We start from the raw sequence: 20,726 nt of genomic DNA, 5'->3' as shown, positions 1-20,726 counted from the left end.
ACAGGACTAATTCGGAGTTTCTAGCATTTTACTCGAGAATAAATGTCAAAGGGGTTTCTCTAGTTAGCAATACAGTGATGTTGAAAGAAATAGTCAAAATCAACTCATTTTATTATGAAATGAGGCCATGATATTTTCGTTTGAAGAAAGCGTTCGCGTCTATTGACACTTGCGTTTTTCTTGCCAGGAGTCATTATTGGCAGAACATGAGTGTAAGAATTAAACCTTCATAATAAGAAGACGCTGTGTAAATATATTTACGTTGAAGAGAAGCAGTTCAACAGAGTGTGTTCTTTTGTAGCAAGAATCCCAGAGCAACTGCAAGGAAGATGGACAAGAGGCAACACCAAACGTAAGTTTCCATTTGTATTATTATTATTATTATTATTATTATTTTGTTTGTCATGAAGTTTCATGTTTAATCGTATTCCTACATAGTAACATTAGAGGCCGCATGTACAATTAAAACATAGCTTTATTTATAGCATGGAATCTATACTAATAATAAATCTGTAGCCGATATTTTTCTGGTAATTTTCGATTTTCAAATAATAATTGGTCCTAACATATATAATTAACCGCCTTGAAACCGAAAGCGCTTTTTTGAAAATTTTGTTTGTATGTCTGTCTGTCTGTCTGTCTGTCTGTCTGGATGTTTGTTAACTTTTCACGCGATAATGGCTGAACCGATTTATATGAAAATTGGAATATAAACACATTTCATTGTAACTTAGATTTTAAGCTGTATGTCATTCAAAATACTTTATTTAAAAGGGAGGTTATAAGGGGCCCTGAATTAAATAAATCGAAATATCTCGCTTATTATTAATTTTCATGAAAACTATTACATGACAAAAGTTTCTTTAAACATAATTTCCGATAAGTTTTATTCTATATAAAATTTTGATAGAACAGATATTTAATGAGATAAATGAGTTTTAAAATTACAATAACAACGCCATTTAAGGCGCTGTAAAAAGCTAAAAGGTAAAGCTATCCCCGTAACATGCCATGAAGGCACTTGGGGGGCATGGAGGTAGAGCCCCATGCTTTCCATGACCTCGGCACTAGAATCAGGTAGTGTGGTCGGCACCATGCTCTGGCCGCCTTTTACCCCCGGGAAAGACCCGGTACTCAATTTTATAGGAGGATGAATGAACCTCGGGGCCATCCTGAAAGTTTGGCAACGAGAAAAAAATCCTGTCGCCACCTGGGATCGAACCCCGGACCTTCCAGTCCGTATGTACTGAAATAAAAACAAATTACTTCGTCTATAAGGGGCCTTGGACAACAACAATCGAAAGCTATTAAACATAGCCTAAGAGAATGTTTCTGTGTTTGTATGAAGTAATATCGGAAACTAATTAATTGTTTAATTATTATTTCACCATTGGAAAGTGTAGTTTCTCTAGATGGACATAATTCTACAATGTTATTACAGTAACTTCTGAAACATATAGCAAGTAATATAAAGTATACACATTGAAACTGAATGTTATGTCAATCTTCATTAAACTATGGTTGCATGTAATAACAATTAAGCAACATGTTAAAGGAATTATCATTGCACCAAATGATTGCTCTCTGGACCAAACTGACCGCATTTTAATTAGTTAATATAATTTAAATTAAATAACATATTAAACGATTTATCCTTCTATCAAACACGAATGTTCCCTGGATCAAACGTCCTATTTTAATTATGTAATTACTTTATATTTATTTCTGACCGGTGCAGCGGAGCGCACGGGTACGGCTAGTTATTAATGAATTTACAAACCTTTTTGTCTTAGTTGAACATATTTCGAATTCTGGCTATTTCAAACTGATTTTGTGTATCGAGTAAAATGGTGTTAGGAGTAGGCACGTATTTATACATGGAACAACCCGGGCCATTATCTTTTATACAATATGGTGGATGTTAAGAATTAGGTGCTACATATTAGGAGAAACGAATGGCTTGTAATTTTCTTACATATGTATAGACAGTAGTCTATATGTGATTATGTACATCTCTCTAGAAACTATGCTCTCTTCGGGTATCTCCGCTACAATTCGGAGACAGACGATGTTACATGTTGTTGGACCACGTTGCCTACCTATAGTTACAATTAAGGTGTTCTGCGTGTTACTGTTGTAGCGTAATGGTAGTGTTTCTGGCTGGTATTCGTGAGGTCGTGTGTTCAAACACAACCTAGTGATTTTTATGTTTCTTTTCTTGTTCTTAAGAGAGAGAGAAAATATAATTGCTCCTCTTCCTGAAAGCAGTACATTCGTAATTAACGAAACATTTTAATTCTGTATTTAAATATGTCATTAAAATTATACTTGTACAATAATTTGACAGGCGCAAAAGAAACGGAAGTCAACGTGGACTACAAAAGACAGGAGCATACAATGAAATCTGTTGAAACTGCATTGTTTACCTTGTTTTTTAGTTCTTTTAAGCATTCTGGTTATTGTATTGTGTTTGTTTTGTGAAGGATTTTAGATAAGGGCGCAAATAGCCATAGTAGCTGACGCGCCCTTTTTAAACTCCACTAACTAACTACAATGAAATTTTGAAATTTAGGTATTAAATGGAAATAGCATATCGCTGTACCGGAGGAAAGCGACGTAAATGCAACATAGAATGTTTTACAAGAGAAACAAAAATCAGAATCTTATTTATATACATATAAATACATAAAAAATGTATCAAAAGTCGCTTTCCCCAATATTCGTTCTTAGGTTTCATACCTGTACACATATACAGATACCATAACTTCAATAAACGAATACCTGGTGTAATAAGTGGTGAGTTGGCAACCATGTTCATGCGTCAACTGTTTTTCCGATGTCATGTCTTGAAAACAACACTCGTTTTGCCGAAATGCAGTTGATATGACAACAGGATGGGGCACCACCTCATTTTGGTATAGGAGTGACGGAACCAGCAATTGGCCGTCGTAGCATAACAAAATGGCCACCCAGATCATGAGACCTGATGCCATGTGATTTTTCGCTGTGGAGTATCCTGAAAAATGATGTTTTTGCTCAGAAACCGCATGGTCTGCATCAGTTGCGATAGATGATCGAACAGTCATTCGTGAAAATCGATGAAAGTCGTGAGTTATATTCTGCCATCTGTAAATCGGTGTCTAAACGTTGTAAATTGTGTATCGACAAACAGGGCTTCCATTTTGAACAAAATCTGTAAAGAAATGTGTAGTTAAATGTAAATTGAATGTAATTAAATGTAAGTAAGTGTTTGGAGAAAGCGACTTTTAACCCACTCTGTAGGCTATATAAATTAATAAAATGCATTTGAAAAAAAAATATATATATATATATATATATATATATATATATATATATATATAAAATGACAATCGAAATAAAGCAGAATATTATAGTTTTTGGTTACTTTTAAATAGTATTAGTCAAATAGGTGTGTTTTTAATGTTCATCAAAATTTTGCTGTTGCGGCATTTTTCTTCCGAACAGCGATATATACGTAAGGCCTAGAAAAGTAAAAGAGTATAGAGAAAGTTGTTAGATTATATAGAGAGAATATTTGATTATAGGATTCCTAAATATCCCATAATTTTAAACTTTCGAGAAGAACTTCAGGAGTCTAGTGCACAAAATTATAGACTAATAATCTACGAAAGTTACTAAACAGGTATTTGTAAAGTATGAAGTTGAATTTTCTGTTCCAAAAAATAATATAGACCTACAACTCTTGTATATTGTTAACAAAAATACACCTTGTTCGTGGTTGGTCAATAGTTACAAGTGACGTCATGATAATCAATAGGAAGTGAGAGTTTTGTGGACTGTGATGTTATGAGTAAGCGGTGTAGTAACTGACGGTCAGCTGACAGCGTTTTGCTGAATGAGGAGGGGGTATTCTAACATGTATTAGCCACCGGCGTAGCTCAGTCGGTTGAGGTGCTTGTCTGCCGATCCGGAGTTGCGCTTGGGCGTGGAGTTCGATTTTTCTCTTGGACTGATTACCTGGTTGGGTGTTTTCCGAGGTTTTTCTAACCGTAAGGCGAATGTCAGGTAATCTATATCGAATCCTCGGCCTTATCTCGCCAAATACAATCTCCCGATCACCAATCGGACCCAGGGAAACTGCTTTTTACAGCCCTCGTAATTGCGCTAGAGTGGCCAAAATTTGTGTAAGCACTTGTTTTGACATTATTGACATGGTGGAATAAAAACAAATTTATCTGCCCCTATGAGAATACAGTCAATTTCGGTTATAGTGAACCTCTGCGGCCCAGCATATTTTGTTCACTATATCCGAGGTTCACTAAAACAGAAGTATATGTTTTTATACTACTGACGTTTCTATACATACAATATTAATGTCCACTTCGGACAGACCACGTTCAATATCAGTACTAACGTTCGCTGTATCTTCCAACTTAAACACTTTAAGCTTCGACATTCTGAATGTTCACAGTTCGAAACTTGAATCTAATCTGACAATGCAGGTATTAGGCACTGACCGATTTCGCACCTCTTCCCACTAGAGCTATGCCTACTGTGTACTCGGCCTTGGAATTTCCCCGGGTTTACTTTTACAAAGATGCGGGAGGGAGGGTTGAGGACCACTATATTGTAATCCTTCTTGTATTTACCCTTTGATCATCACTCTGCTCCCTTTTACAAAACAAAACACTTTCTCTTCCTATTCTTCTATTTAACCTCTTTTAAAGGAGTCAGAACAAATCCTTCCTTTCTCCCTCACTGCGTACACTATTCTCTTTAACATGTTTCAATCTATCCAGGAAGCTGAACAAATCCTTTGTCTTTCAATGCACTTAAGGAGTAGATGATATGAAATTTTGTTCTGAACATGTTCTTAGAAGTTTACCATTTTGGCCATTTTAAAATTACATTTTCTTGGGAAAGTTCTAGTTTTAGGTTCACTATAACCGAAGTGAGGGTTCACTATAAACGGAAATATTAATGTACTTTATGCTCGACCATGCCGAAATGTAGTAATTATACACCTGGTAGCAGCCCTTTAATGGACCTCATTAAAGTACACCTATTCATTAAAGTTCAGGTATTCCACCAATCAGAAAACACCATTGTAACAATATGAAAGCGCAAGTATCGATTATTCTCGGATATGCAATCGAAAGACAACTAGCGAAACGTCACGGAGGCTGGAAATCCAATAATTTCGCAGAAGGTCATGTTCTGTTACTATAATAATTAGCGTTAATTGTAAATAATATTCAAATAAATTCAATTTGTCATCTCGTTTTTCAATGTCTAAATCAATTTCAACGTTATATCAAGATTACTGTTCATTTTACTCTCTAGATTATATCAAGGTCAATGACATTTGTGTCTCGGAAAAAAATAAATACTTTCGCGTCTGCGCACATCTCACAATTTACGAGATATTGCACTAGGTCAGTTTCGCTCCCCAGTCAGATAAGAATAACATGAATACTTATGAATAATTTCAAGTTAGAAATATGGTCGAGCATAAAAAGTCGTATGAAACTTTCCTATAATGGTAATTAAGACGCTCGTATGAAAATTATGAAACTCGCTTGCGCTCGTTGCATAATGTACTATTATAATGTATGCGAGTGGGGACCAACTATTTAGGTTCAGTATAGCCGAATGTTCACTATAACTGAGTTCACTATATCCAGAGGTGACTGCATTTGCTTGTAAGCCCAGTGTAATAAAATGTTGTCTATCAAAAGTTCGACTACTTGTTTGTTTATACAAGCTTTAAAACGTACATTACGTTTATTACAATAGACGAAGGAAAGAAGTGTTATCGGTCGTATATATTCATTCAACTATGAACCTCAGAAAAGCGAGGAGTAAGAAATTAGCACTTAAACTCTGTCTGCGTTGAACTTGAAGGCGTCATTATGGCACAATTCTATCTGAAATTATATTCTGAGGAAATGCTCGCTGCATTATTTTGTAGCTTCATCTTCATACTTTATTAGTTTTAGGTCACTTCGATAATATAACTGTGTACAAACTTTGTGGAGAGTTTAACACACATTATGTTTTAGTGTAATTCCCTGCCTTTTGTTGTAAAATTGTCATTTGTGGTAGAATTTCTACTGAAACTTTCATCTCCGCTGTGTAATTACATTTTCATTGCGTCAACATTAGCACATCGGTCCGTGATATTTTTAGCAGTGATATTACTAAACATTTATTGTACATGTATACGAGTATTAAGCTGGTCTTAAATGCTAGTAAAGGTTGTCCAATATGCTTCTCTTTGCAACGAAGGATTGAAGTACTTATAAGCTTATTTCTATATAGACAGCAATATCAGCATCATCATTAACATCTAAGACATTTCCGTTGTTGTATGACATCTTCAAAAGCCCATCATTTTCCATAGATGTCAATTATTTTTCAATTTCTTACTTAATGTACATGACTTTTCTGACATCCTGCATATTGACATACATCTCCCAAGTCTTTTCCGCTGTTATTTTTCTTTTGAAACCAGCCTTACACTCCTTCCATTTTCAATTCTTCTAAAGTCCGAAACATTAAACAGTATTTGTTGGATTAAAGACATTAAGCGGTTTACTTTTAACAACTTCGAGAAAAGATTATAGGCCTAATACACGATGAGAAAAATATCGGTATGCTGCTACGCGATAATTTATTGTTAAGCGCAGCGAATGAAGAAGCAAATAACGAAACGTGTTCTCTGTTTACAACGCGTAGTACAATAGTGAACAATGGAAGGGTTCAGAACCATAGTGGGCCAAGCGCCATTTACTAAAACCGTAGAAAACAAGGGTTAAAATGAAGTTATTACCATAGTTCAATGGAAACATATAGCAAGTAATACAGGGACATCATTTTATTTTTACTTCAATTTTTATTGTACCTGCGTTTCTGATTGTACTTTCACTAATGTCCTTGCTAACGTCAGCCCGGCCGCTGTTGCTAGCAGTGAAGAAAACAGTACAGAGTATAGTGTGTTTCAGAAATACGTTGCATTTTCTATAGAAGAAAGAGCTTATATTATTGAAGTTATAAAGAAGGCATGGTGTGTAGCATAACTGAATTTATCTGTGTGGACTGAGCACAAGTGAAGATTAGAGTTACCGAAAGTACGGTACCCTATAATATGGTACAGTACTTCACAGCATTATTTAAAGAAGAGTTTTGTTTTACTGTTAGTAGGTATGAAAGACGATGATGGAAACTGGAATTACAATATAACCGAATGTGAACAACAGTTTTTTTTAACGCTTTCCTGATTATATCATTACGGAATATTTTCGTAGAAATGTCATTAATCTGGTAGATAAATTTAGAGAAACAGAGTGTACAGAAATGAAGAAAAGTGTAAGAAGGCCAACAAAGGTGACAGAAGATGCTGTAGAAGATGCTAGAGAAAGGATGCAGCGAAGTAGTAATAAGTCGGTCAAGAAGTTAGCTGTAGAAATTGAGGTTTCTTACGGAAGTGCTCACAAAATTCTCAGGAATAAATTAGATTAGTAATATGCTGAATAATGTAGACATTACATAATGAATATAACCGCCTGAAGAGTTGGGTTTGTGAAAAAAAAATTGTTACTACTCTATTGTGTTTTGATAAAATACCGTAAAAGTAATGATCAAACTGAAAATCGTAATACTGTATTTCCCTGTAACATAAATGGCTACACTACTTTTCTCTCCTCCTATAGCTAGTAAAATGATTTGTTTACATATTGCACTAGCAACACCAAACTCCTGTAATGGAAGGGGAGTAACAGTGTTTCCAAGTATAGCCAGGTTAATGTTAAAAATGTTGGTAAAAATAAAGTGATGTCCCTGTATAAAGTATACACATTAAAACTAAATGATATGTCAATCTTCATCAAACTATGACATTCACTTGACTTTAACCCTTGCTTTCTCTGTTTTAATAAATGGCGCTTGGCCCACTATGGTTCTGAACCCTTCAATTAATGTCGCAGTTGTACAGCCTTCGAAAAAACTTTATTGCATGATCAAACATACAACGAAACGAAACTAATTTTATTACCTCAACTAGTCCTTCTCTTGTGAACCAGGTCGCTCGTTCTCTGATCATGCGCATTGCCTCCTTTCTGGGACTTAAAGCATCTGTACAACAATATTTAGCCCCTCTGCCTCTCAGCCCCAAATATTTTTCTTAGCACCTTATTCTCAAACACCCTTAACCTATGTTACTCTCTCAAAGTGAGAGTCCAAGTTTCACAACCATATAGAACAAACGGTAATATAACTGTTTTATAAATTCTAACTTTCAGATTTTTTGACAGCAGACTGGATGATAAAAGCTTATCAACCGAATAATAACAGGCATTTTCCATGTTTATTCTGTGTTTAATTTCCTCCCGAGTATCATTTATATTTGTTACTGTTGCTCCCAGGTAGGCCTATTTGAATTTTTCCACCTCTTCAAAGGATAAATTTCCAGTTTTTATATTTCCATTTCGTACAATATTCTCGTCAAGAGACATAATCATATACAGCATATTAAATGCATATAAGGTAAATATTAATTACCTATATTTCAAATAATAATCTTACTTTAATTAACTTCAGAGAACGTGATAAAAATTTTAACACATAATACAGCAAATTTTATGAAAAAAAAAACGAGATAATGACGTAGGTATAGCAATTCCATGACTAACGAGAAGGACAGGCTACGGCACCGACGTCACTTTCTTAGTCATAACATGGCCAACATTGAACAAGTTTATATATAAATGCATGTTTAACATGAGTTTAATATAGCAATTCCTTTGTTTTTTAGAACTTTGAACATGTATTAATATTAAACGATTGTCAAGATGGCCATGACTAGACCATGATATCACGTGACTCCGATTCGTGCCGAAGCCTGTCTTTCTTGTTAGCCACGAGCAATTCTGTGGCGTATTTTCCACCTAATATGGTCGTATCGATACTCTAAATACATTATAAATGATGTAGAACTACGAACATGTGCATTTGTATACATGTTATACTAAGCTTTTTAGTGCAATTATTTCAGAACTAACTAGATTGCAGTTACACTCTTTGTGCTTAGTAGGGCAGAATAGTTAAAGTAAAAACGGATATAAGTATAGCTCTATATTTTATGAAATCTTAGGTGGTTTTTAATATGCTATTCTAATGTAAGTTTCTGGGAACATTTCTACATCACCAGTAACAATAATTCTAGCACCATGGCGGTACACTATAGCAGTTGCTAGGAGTAAATGTTATAAATTATTATGCCTATATGAAAGGATTTCTTGTTTTAATATATTCGATATTGAACAATATTATACATTTCCCCATAAGAGCGTATATAAATCTCCTGCAAGCTTTTAAACTCTTTGCTGATAAGAAATGTCAGCTATTGAGAAGTATCATATCATTTGAGAAATTCCGCGTCTGTGGCTCAAACGTCAACGATCTGGTTTTCATCCATGTCTTCATGGAATTTATAGTGAAAAACAGACTTTAAAAGTTTTCCTCTTTCATTTCACCTCCCTCTTATTTAACCTATTGTCTACAATACTTAGAAATAGGCTGGGGTTAAGTTTTGGGGATAGTAGGTTTACGGGTTCCCGGTGATAATACGCGTATAGGAAGGACTGGAGCTAAGGGACCTGTGACTTCTCAGGTACTAGTCTGAGAATGGGACCTGGCTCTTTCAGGGCTGAGGCAGGATGGCCTGTCTGTCAGCATCGGATTCACTAATGCCACCCAGACCACTTATCGAACTTGGGCAATCATCTCATATTCATTCATTCATTCATTAATAGTTCTCTGCCCAAGGACAGATCTTTCATTGCAAACCAAATATTCTCCAATCCTTCCTATTTTCTGCTTTCCTTTTATTCTCTGCATATGATCCATATATCTTTATGTCGTCTATCATGTGATATCTTCTTCTGTCCCGAACTCTTATCCCGTTCACTATTCCTACCAGTACATCCTTCTGCAGGCAGTTTCTTCTCAGCCAGTGACTCAACCAATTCCTTTTCCTCTTCCTGATCAGTTTCATCATTATTCTTTCTTCACCCACTCTTTAGCACAGCTTCATTTCTTATTCTTTCTGTGCATTTCACACGCTTCATTCTACTCCATATCCTCATTTCAAATGCCTCAATTCGTTTCTCTTCATTTCGTCGTAATGCCCATGTTTCTGCTCCATACAATACCACAGTCCACATAAAGCGCTTCACTAGCCTTTTCCTTAGTTATTTTTCCAGAGGTCCGCAGAAGATACTCCTCTTTCTATTAAAAGCTGCCTTTGCCATTGCTATCCTCCTTTGACTTCCTGGCAAGAATGTTTTAAATGTTATGTTTTATGTAACGACGCTCGCAACTGCAGAGTTTTATATCAGCGTCGCCGGATGTGCCGGAATTTTGTCCCGCAGGAGTTCTTTTACATGCCAGTAAATCTACTGACATGAGGCTGTCGCATTTAAGCACACTTAAATGCCACCGACCTGGCCCGGGATCGAACCAGCAACCTTGGGCAAATTGTGCTTTTAATCATTTTGGGTTTATGGTTAAACCTGTAAATAGTGGACAAATTTACAAAACTTATTACTGCGAATGAACAAAAATTAAATAATCATTAAGACAAAAATAATTGAATCGTAGGCGGCCAGCGCTATTCCAACTCGCCAATCAGGTCGACTCCTGGCAAGAGGATAGTAATGGCAAAGGAAGCTTTCAATATTGTTGTTGTTTAGTCAACTGTCCGAAGACAGGTTTGAACCTCATAAGTGACACCATAAGGCAGTGGTCGTCAGCACTCGCTGAAATGGGTAGAGTGCAAGAAGTGCAACAAAATATGCTCCTTCGTGCAAAGGGATAGGGAGACAGCATACCCGCCAACAGCCACGGGTGCACACTAGTGCTGTAAGAGGCCTGCTGTTAAGAGACGCTAGCCCGAAAGTGCAGTATGCTGACGACCGTTGCCATAAGGTCATTATAGACCTAAGTATATACGTAAATCCGTCCCGAGCCGAGCGCCTAGGAAACCAAGCCTTTGAGAATATTTCTTTTTTTTTTTTTTTTTTTCGCGTTTGCAGATTACGACCTCCCTTTGTAAGCGATAATGAATAATCCCCAAAATCACAGCTTCTCCATTCACGAGTCGATAGGCGAGCAAAGAAATCATGGTCAACGATATTCGAATCCGAGTATTACTCCATGCTAGTCAGGCTTCTAACAATCCACTTCCACTAAGACAACAAGCAGCGGGATTCGAACTTCTACCACGGTTTCCACACAAAACTGAAGCTGTGCCTTGACTATTGGACTTCGGCTGTCTTTGGAACGTAATTGGAAAGCCCTGGTACAAGAGGATAAATTAATTGGATAGCTGTTGTCCGCCTGATGACTCGTCACAAGAAGATTTGTGATCGCCCCCTTACATGATGCTGTCTTGTGATGTAGCCCGACCTGCACTGCTTCACTCCGGTTATTTTCACCGAGGATCATGAAGGCGGGACGACCAGAGTCTATATAATGCGTCGTGTCCTAATACAGTGTTTCACAACTTGTGTATTGAACATCAGACCAATTCCAGTGTTTTGTTGTGCAGTTGTGTGTAGCTTAAACGTCAACAATGGCGGCAGTGATGCAATTCGCAATTCAGGTACGTAATAAGTTCATGACAAAAAAAATAATAGCTTGTATTTCAGTTCGCTCAAAACTATGAAATGTGTGACACTGTGTACAATTGTGATAAGACGATCAGCCAATGAACATTGACTAAAGAATTCATGGACATTTTATGATTCCTCATTATGTTTCTCCTATTCAACGAAGATTGTGTCCTGTCTACAGCTTCGTTTTTAATGTGATGAAACTGAAGTGATTATTATTATTATTATTATTATTATTATTATTATTACTATTATTATTATTATTATTATTATTGTTATTACTATTATTATATGATTATGTCTCGTGATCAAAATATTGTACGAAATTGGAGATTTATCCTTCGAAGAGGTGGAAAAATTCAAATATCTTGAAGCAACAATAATAAATATAAATGACACTCGGGAGGAAATTAAACGCAGAATAAATATGGGAAATGCGTGTTATTATTCGGTTGAGATGCTCTTATCATCCAGTCTGCTGTCCAAAAATCTGAAAGTTAGAATTTATAAAACAGTTATATTACCAGTTGTTCTTTAGGGATGTGAAACTTGGACTCTCACTCTGAGAGAGGAACATAGGTTAAGGGTGTTTGAGAATAAGGTGCTTAGGAAAATATTTGGGGCTAAGCGGGTTGAAGTTACAGGAGAATGGAGAAAGTTATACAACACAGAACTGCACGCATTGTATTCTTCACCTGACATAATTAGGAACTTAAAATCCAGACGTTTGAGATGGGCAAGGCAAGTAGCACGTACGGGCGAATCCAGAAATGCATATAGATTGTTAGTTGGGAGACCGGAGGGAAAAAGACCTTTAGGGAGGCCGAGACGTAGATGGGAGGATAATATTAAAGTGGATTTGAGGGAGGTGGGGTATGATGATAGAAACTGGATTAATCTTTCACAGGATAGGGACCGATGGCGGGCTTATGTGAGGGCGGCAATGAACCTTCGGGTTCCTTAAAAGCCATTTGTAAGTAAGTAAGTAAGTAAGTAAGTAATTGTGCAAGTAACTAATGTTTGGAAAATACATTCCGTTCTTCTTTTTTAAACAGTAGGCCTATTGGATATAATGATAAAGTAATGTACAAAACTATCTACTCTATTAAAAAGAAGGATTGTTTATTGTTAGTAAAATAACATGTACAAAAATACAGTCTTAATTCTTCCCTGAAGGAGGAAAGCCTCTTGCTCAGGGAATTATCTAAACACATATTTAACACAAACAAAGATAATTATTTGACACAAAGAAAAAAAATAGGAATAAATTAACTTTAAAAATACTATTTCAATTTTAACAATGTAACTCATACAAATACATATACATATTAAATCAATATATATATATATATATATATATATATATATATATATATATATATTATTTAAAAATTAAATTCCTAACGCTATTTTTGAAATTTCTGATACTAAAATTTTCCAAATTTGGGTATTTTTCAATTATTTTATTATATACCTTGGACCAAAGTAAGTACTATGCCCACGAGCTGTGCTTGTGAAACACTTTGGTTCTTCTAGTCGTATAAAATCGAAGCTCTTAGTTCCATATTTACGATGATACAATTTGAATTTATTACGATTTTTATGTATGAAGATTAATAAGGCAATATAATAAATTTGTTTAATTTTCAAAACTTTAAAATCAGTGAACAAAAGCTCGGATGAGTAATCAATTGGTTTATTAAGGCATATTTTAATTATTCTTTTCTTAATAAGTATTAGTGGAGTGATATTAGGATTACAAGCATTTCCCCATGCTAAAATTCCATACTGGAGAATGGATTAAAATAAAGCTAAATAAATGAGACGTAAAATGTTAACTGGTAAATATGACCGAAGTATAACAAAGATATAAATTATTTAGGTGACCTATTGCATAAATATGTAATATGTTTATTTCATCATAAGTGTTGGTCGATTGTAATGCCTAAATACTTGACTTCTGAGGATTCGATTATTATGGGACATTCACAATTTTGAGAAGAACAATCAGAATGATGAATTTTGAGCCTGAAAGAAGATTGAGGAGATTTAAGACCATTGGACCTTAGTGAAAATGGAACAACAGTTGTTTTGATTGTGTTTAAGGAAAGATCGTTTGAATCAAACCACTCTTTAATTATCTATAATCTATTATTCGCATTAATATAAGTGCCTTTTCAATATTTTTCACCAAACAGTATTACGGTTTCATCCGCATATGAATATACAGTATAACCCCATTATATTTGCGTAAATCAGTTAATAACAAATCATTTATATAAATCAAGAATAAAATTGGACCAAGAACAGTGCCCTGATTGATTACATGCTATTAATATCTTCTAGCAAATTGAAACACTTCGTAATGGAATTCCGTGACTCGCTACTTATATTAGACTAATCTTCCCTGGCACAGGGATTTTTTGTGTGACCAGCTATTTGCATTGATAACAGTCGGGAAGAAATTTAGAACTTTACCTCTCTGTCATAGGTGGAAAATTAACCTTCGAGTTTAGACAAGTGATGTGCTACATTTTTAAAAATAATTTATTGATCGTTCAGCGCATTTAGCGCTATATAGACCACTTGTAAATGAAGTGCAAATACAATACGTGACATAGAATTTGAGAGCAGCCTAGATTGAGCTCTTCAGTGAACAAAAAATTGTTAATAAGTGAAATACATAAGTGGTGCCTTATTGGTATCACTTGTAAGGTTCAGACCTGTCTTCGGACAGTTGACTAAACAGTAATAGGTTGGAGTGGTGATAAATTTTGATTATAATATGAGGTCTTTGTGTTTTGGCTTAATCTATACACTGCTCTTTGTAGGTTATCTTCTGTTTCCTGGATAATTATTTGATCATCAGCGTATAGTAAAGTATTTAAAGGTGTGTTAGATTCTATTTTAATCGCAGTCTGTATTTCATCTTTCCACTTCAAAACTAGATCGTCAATATATAAATTAAACAGAGTGGGTGATAAACTGCACCCTTGTCGAATGGCTTTTAAAGGGAAAAATCCTGTTAGATCTAAGATAATAGTAAATGGAAACATTTTAGAACAAGTATCCCACTTCAATTATCTAGGATGTGATATTAGTTTTAATTATGAGAAAGATATTGAGAAGAAAGTTAATAGATTTCAGATGATATGTGGAACAATTGGAAGAACTTTAGGAAGAAAAGCGAGAAAAGAAACTCAAATGAAATTTTATAAAGTTATGGCTGTACCTACTCTTATATATGGCTCTGAATCATGGACAATAACAAAAAAAGAAGAATCACGTATACAATCAGCAGAGATGAAATTTATGAGATACGTAAGAAGATGCACTAAAGCCGATAAAATAAAAAATGAAACAATAAGATCAGATTTAAATATTTTCTCAGTACACGACATGGTAGAAGAAAATAAAACAAAATGGAAAGATCATGTTGACAGAATGGCAGAGAATAGGCTACCAAAGAAGATAATGAATTATCGCCCGATCGGGAAAAGGGATCTGGGTAGACCTCGCAAGAGGTGGCTGGACGATAGAGACCGGAACAGGTGATATCACCTAAACCTTGAAGGGAGAAGAAGAAGAAGAATATGAGGTCCATTGGAAGTCGGCTCTTGATTCTGGTGAGAAATGTGGACTTCCTTCCGAGAGAGTAGTGGACGGCACCTGGAACATTTTCTAGGTTGTTATAGAACTTCTTAGCTTGTGAATGAATAAACTGTTTGATTGTGTCAATACCAGTTTCTCTGTGTAGTTGGCTGTTATGGACAAACCAAGGAGCATTGAGTGAAACTCGTAGGATTTTATTTTGAAATGACTGGATGTGTTTAATTTCACTTATTGCAGCTCCTCCCCAGACAGGACAAGCTAAAGCCACAGTATAGTATATACAGTCACGAACCTCAATACGTAGTAATTATGCATCCATAGATAGCTGCTAACCACTAGGATCGCTAATATCGCCTCATTACAGACAATGCGAAATAGTACCGGCACAATCTATTGTTCCTAGTACCCTCACAACTCAAGCTTCGTGGCTGCATGTACTAGACTATGCTAAAGCAGTAAAGATGTGTAAAATAGCATGCAATTTTGTAGCTTTAGAGATGATTTCTTGTTTAGAAACGGATATAGTTTAGTGAGTCTTGAGTAGGCCAATTTAAGTTTATAAATCTTAGACAAGAAATGTGCTATAAAAACCGTAAGTTCTTCTTCTTTTCCTCTTTGGTTAATTTTAAGAATTAATCTTAAATATTATGACCCAGGCTGTTTGCAGTATGATACATTCCTTATGATTTTTTTTTCAACTTTTCTGGATTATTTCCAGTGGCTGCTAGTGATCATTTTTGTTGGTGGGGCCAGATATTTCACAAATTTTGCGGTATGCGTTAAATAATGCACCAAGATTTTTTATTTCATTCTAGTTCATTGTTTCTGCTTAAAATTAGTTCAGTACAATACAACTAAAGTTACCAACTATACATAATAATGCAAATTCAACATTAAACTCACCAATTTGCATTATTATTTATATAGAACATGGATGGACATCGTGCCTCACTGACCTTCACAGAGCTTATCGCTCTGAGTGACAACATCTTCACAGTCCCCGTTCCTCCCTCACGCAGCTCCTACGCATGGGCAGGTTCTATACAAGATTTCATAAGCAATATCAGTGGTGGCATAATGGCATTATCAAAGCAGTATGTTCGCGTTAGAAAACGATTATTTCATGAGAAATGGGAGGAAGAGTTTTTTTGCTGTTTAGAAGGGGAGAACATCCGATGTATGTTATGCTCGGAAATCCTATTAGGCATTAATAAATTTAATACACAACGACATTACTCCTTATGTCATAAAGAACATGCTGAATTTGAAGGTAAGACAAATTAAATGTTATTTTTCGTACTATTCCGAAGAAAATTTATGATCTTAACATTTGCATAGTAATACTAAAGACGACATTATACCTTAAACACGCTGCATTAAAAGGTACGAGGAATTAAATGTTGTTTGTACGTATTATACCCAAAAGAAATTTATAAAAAAAATATTAAATGTGCGTAGAAAGCGAAATATGATTTTCTGAAATTATTTTAGGTCGAGAACGTGCAAATCTATTAAGTAATCTTGAGAAACGCCAGAATATTCAAGAAAATAACCGTAGGCAACGTGATGGAATATTATTGGCTAGTTACGCAATTTCTCGCCTGTGATTTAAATCAATTCAATGATGGAGAAATAGTAAAGATGTTTATGATTAAAGCTGCCGAATTAATTTGCCAAATTGAATAAAAGTTTTCGAGTCTCTCACGTTAACCAAGCGCTTTTCTAATAATTCGCCACTGACCGCCTTAGCGATTACGATAAGGTGACGCAGGTCACAGCAGTTTATATTTCCCACCCTACTCTGCAGTCTCCTCTCCTAGTAAACGAACTATTTCAAATGGAGTGCCTCACGTAACCGAAAATTGTGCCCATGTATGATATAGAAGATGTGCTCGTCTGTCCTTCTGGCTGGCAATCTTTTCGATGTTGTGAACCCAGTAATATTTGCAAAATACAACTTCACTGATTTAATGCGTTTTAAACATGCACTTTTTATAACTAAGTGAAGTTGGTGGGCGTAGCAGTGAACAAATTTCGCACGAGGAAATGTTTTCTGCATCAAAGTCCCCACCCTGGCTTACACTCATTATAGCAGCACCATCATATTGTATTGTATTGTATTGTATTGTATTTATTAACATTCCATGGTATTCATACATGCTTACAGCTAGAATATGGAACAAGTCAAAAAACTTAATACTATTATAAAATCTTAATTTATAGTCACAGTCTAGATGAAATATATACAGACGAAATTTACAATATAGTCTACTAGTACAACACATAGTTTTAGTATCAATTTCATGAAGTGTTATTGAATGTCATGAATTCACCTACAGAATAGAAGGCATGAGAAATTAGGTACTTCTTTAATTTGGCCTTAAATAATTTTATGTTTTGAGTTTCATTTTTTATACCGATAGGGAGGCTATTAAAAATTTTTACTGCCATATAACGCACTCCTTTTTGATAGCACGATAGACTTGCCGATGGAGTATGAAAGTCATTTTTTTGACGTGTATTTATGCTATGAACTGTTGAATTAGTTACAAAGTTTTCACGATTACATACGAGGAAGACTATTAATGAAAAGATATACTGACAAGCCATGGGCATTATTCGTAGTTTTTTGAAAATAGTCCTACACGACTCCCTAGATTTCGCACCTACTATTATTCTAATTACTCTTTTTTGTAATAGAAATATATTGTTACTATCTGTGGAATTTCCCCAGAATATTATTCCAAAACTCATTACCGAGTGGAAGTATGAAAACTATATTATTTTTAAGGTATTGATATTTACTATCTTTTGCATAGATCTAATAGCAAAACAAGCTGAATTTAGTTTGGGGGTAATTTGTTTAATATGATTTTTTCAATTTAACACATTATCGATTTTTAAGCCAAGAAATTTGGTTGTTGTTGTTTCTAATAGGGATCTATTGTTAATTATTGCGCTAGAAATTTGCGACGTTGAATTTGGACAGGATTTAAATTGAATTATGTTAGTTTTGTTACAATTTAATACTAATTTATTGACTGAGAACCAGTCACATATTTTGAAGAGAATTTCCTCTGTTGAAGATTGGAATGTGTTGGAGTTATTGGCTGTAATTACTATACTTGTGTCATCTGCAAATAATGTGGGATGACCTACATCTTTTATAAGAGGGGCAAGATCATTTATAAACACTTGAAAAAGTAGGGGACCTAATATTGATCCTTGAGGAATTCCATTATTAATAGTTCCCCATGTCGATGTAGATTTCATAGTTCTATTGATTTCAACTTTCTGTTTCCTATCTATGAGATATGAGTGAAACCATTGGTGTGCAACACCTTTAATTCCATAATAATCTAATTTATCTAGCAGCATTTTATGATTTATACAGTCAAATGCTTTGGATAAATCACAGAAAATCCCTCCAACTTGTAATTTTTTATTTACTGCCTCCAGAATTTTGTCAGTTAAACTAAATGTTGCATATGCTTGAGGTATGAGTTTATCTTCTAAATTGAAAGGTTATAGGCTTTGTTTTAGAACCTCGCTCAGACCGTTAGCCCAAGAGGCCTATATATATTTTATTATATTATATTATATTATATTATATTATATTATATTATATTATATTATATTATATTATATTATAAGTCCTCTTGCGTTAGCCGTGCGATTGTTTACCTCTTTGAAAGAAAAAAACCTTTCCACAGGTTTACAACCTTTTATCAAATACTCCTTTTATGTAGACCTATCTCAAAATAACAACAAATTGGCTTTTTCAGGCTATTCTTTTGTTTCGTCAGCCTATACAGCAACAAAATGTGTAGAATTAATGTCCCGCTTCAGATCTTCGATGTGTGTACCTCATACATTCTGTCTAATAATCCATTTTGTATAGTGTGTGAAGTATATTTAAAACAGAAGTATTGTTTAAGTGTTCATCCAATACATTATCAAGGCTGGCAAGCAATGATTACAAGTCAGACAAATTTCCTCTATTTGCGAATCCCTGATTTTCGTTATGACCCCTCAGTGATAATTCTTAAGTTCCGTAAAATACTAAGGGTGCTATTCATAGACATTTCGCAGTACGCGCTACGAGCGTACTAAGCTAGCCCCGGCTATCCCTGGTTACTAGTACAGAATTCAAATCATATCCTATCGCTAACACTGGTTTATGAATACGAAAAACGCTGATCATCCACCGGAAGCCCGCGCTAAAAATGTCTATGAATACGGCCCTAAAGTATTAGTTACTCTTCCTAGTACTTACATGCCTGTTTTTTGTGACCTGTTCGTTGTTTTTCTGGATTGAAATTTTAACCGCGGAATCAATTTGTGCTGCGATATTTAGTGTCTCAAATAGTTTAAACTTACAAGCACTTTCTAATTGTATTGCACTTTCTTTATGTTTTTTTATGCGCTCACTTAAATATTTTAGATCTTTGCAACCTGTTGACGTCTACAGTCCCTCGCCACCAAACAATAGACAATAGAAACAAAATAAAGATTGTTTTTCGTCACTTACAGTTAGTCAGGGCTTCTTTGTAAACCACGAGTTGCAGAAAGTCTTCCTTTTCATGCCATCCTCCTGTATAAAACTGAAGTAATTAGGTTGATGTGTGCCTAGTAGTTTAACTTCAAGTTGATTTTCTAATTTTAACGAAGAAAACGATGTTTTAATAGTTAATCCACTTTATTCATGTTCACATACTTCGCTCGCATACACTATTCAAAGTTCACACGGATGCTTGTAGACTTTTTTTAAGTAGGTTTTCTTTAAGTAGGTTTTTTAAGTAAGTTATTTTATGACGCTTTATCAACATCTTTGGTTATTTAGCGTCTGAATGAGCAAACATTGCATACCTGAGCGCTAAAGTGATTCAAGTTGTGGGACCTTTTGGCGCGGGCCCAAGCTCATAATATTTAGTGTCATACAATCTTTGACGTTTTACAGACACACATGGCGTCATGTGACGAAATTTACTGAAACAATTATGAATCCAATACACTGTCCTGAACAAAATTTACGCATTTTAAATGCGAAAAGAACATTTCTTGGGAACGAAATATTGGTGGAGCACGGCTCCGGTGGCCCCTAAGGACCGACCGTCCCGGATTATTTCCGATTTCTGTTGTCTGTTTGTATTTTCAACATAACCATTCATAATGCCGCCGAAACATATTCCATAAGTCCATCTTTACGGTCTGGCCAACAGGTTGTAGCACAAGGCAGTGGCACATACAGTTTAAAGTCTTCGTCACTAGATGACACTATGCGCATCAAGTTTAAAGTTTTAGCCAGTAGATGTCGTCAGGATGTCCATGCTATTATAGAAGGTAACCAACTTGACAAATGTGAAACATTTACTAGAATTAGAAAAGTTGTTTACGAAATATTTGTAATACACGTAACAAAATAAAGTAAAACATATGCATTTATCAAGTAGCGCTCAA

General features: G+C 35.1%; 1 protein-coding gene across 4 annotated transcripts in view; it reads left to right on the top strand.

Moving 5' to 3' along the window:
* MESK2 (misexpression suppressor of KSR 2) overlaps positions 1-20,726 on the top strand; it is a 502,743-nt gene that overhangs the window by 128,695 nt on the left and 353,322 nt on the right. The window contains exon 1 of one of the 4 annotated variants that reach the window (XM_069833378.1): positions 11,528-11,644. The exons of 1 other annotated variant lie outside the window; for it this stretch is intronic. In XM_069833378.1, coding sequence (XP_069689479.1) covers positions 11,615-11,644 — 30 coding nt within the window. In that variant the 5' untranslated portion in view covers positions 11,528-11,614. Of the gene's footprint in view, positions 1-11,527; positions 11,645-20,726 lie in introns of those variants that run through there. 2 more of the 4 variants (XM_069833403.1, XR_011333492.1) reach the window with 2 other exon arrangements.

The sequence above is a fragment of the Periplaneta americana genome, chromosome 1 (assembly GCF_040183065.1).
Source record: "Periplaneta americana isolate PAMFEO1 chromosome 1, P.americana_PAMFEO1_priV1, whole genome shotgun sequence".
Lineage (NCBI taxonomy): Eukaryota > Metazoa > Arthropoda > Insecta > Blattodea > Blattidae > Periplaneta > Periplaneta americana.
Note: the sequence above shows the minus strand (reverse complement) of the source record. Positions and strands in the feature narration are given on the sequence as shown.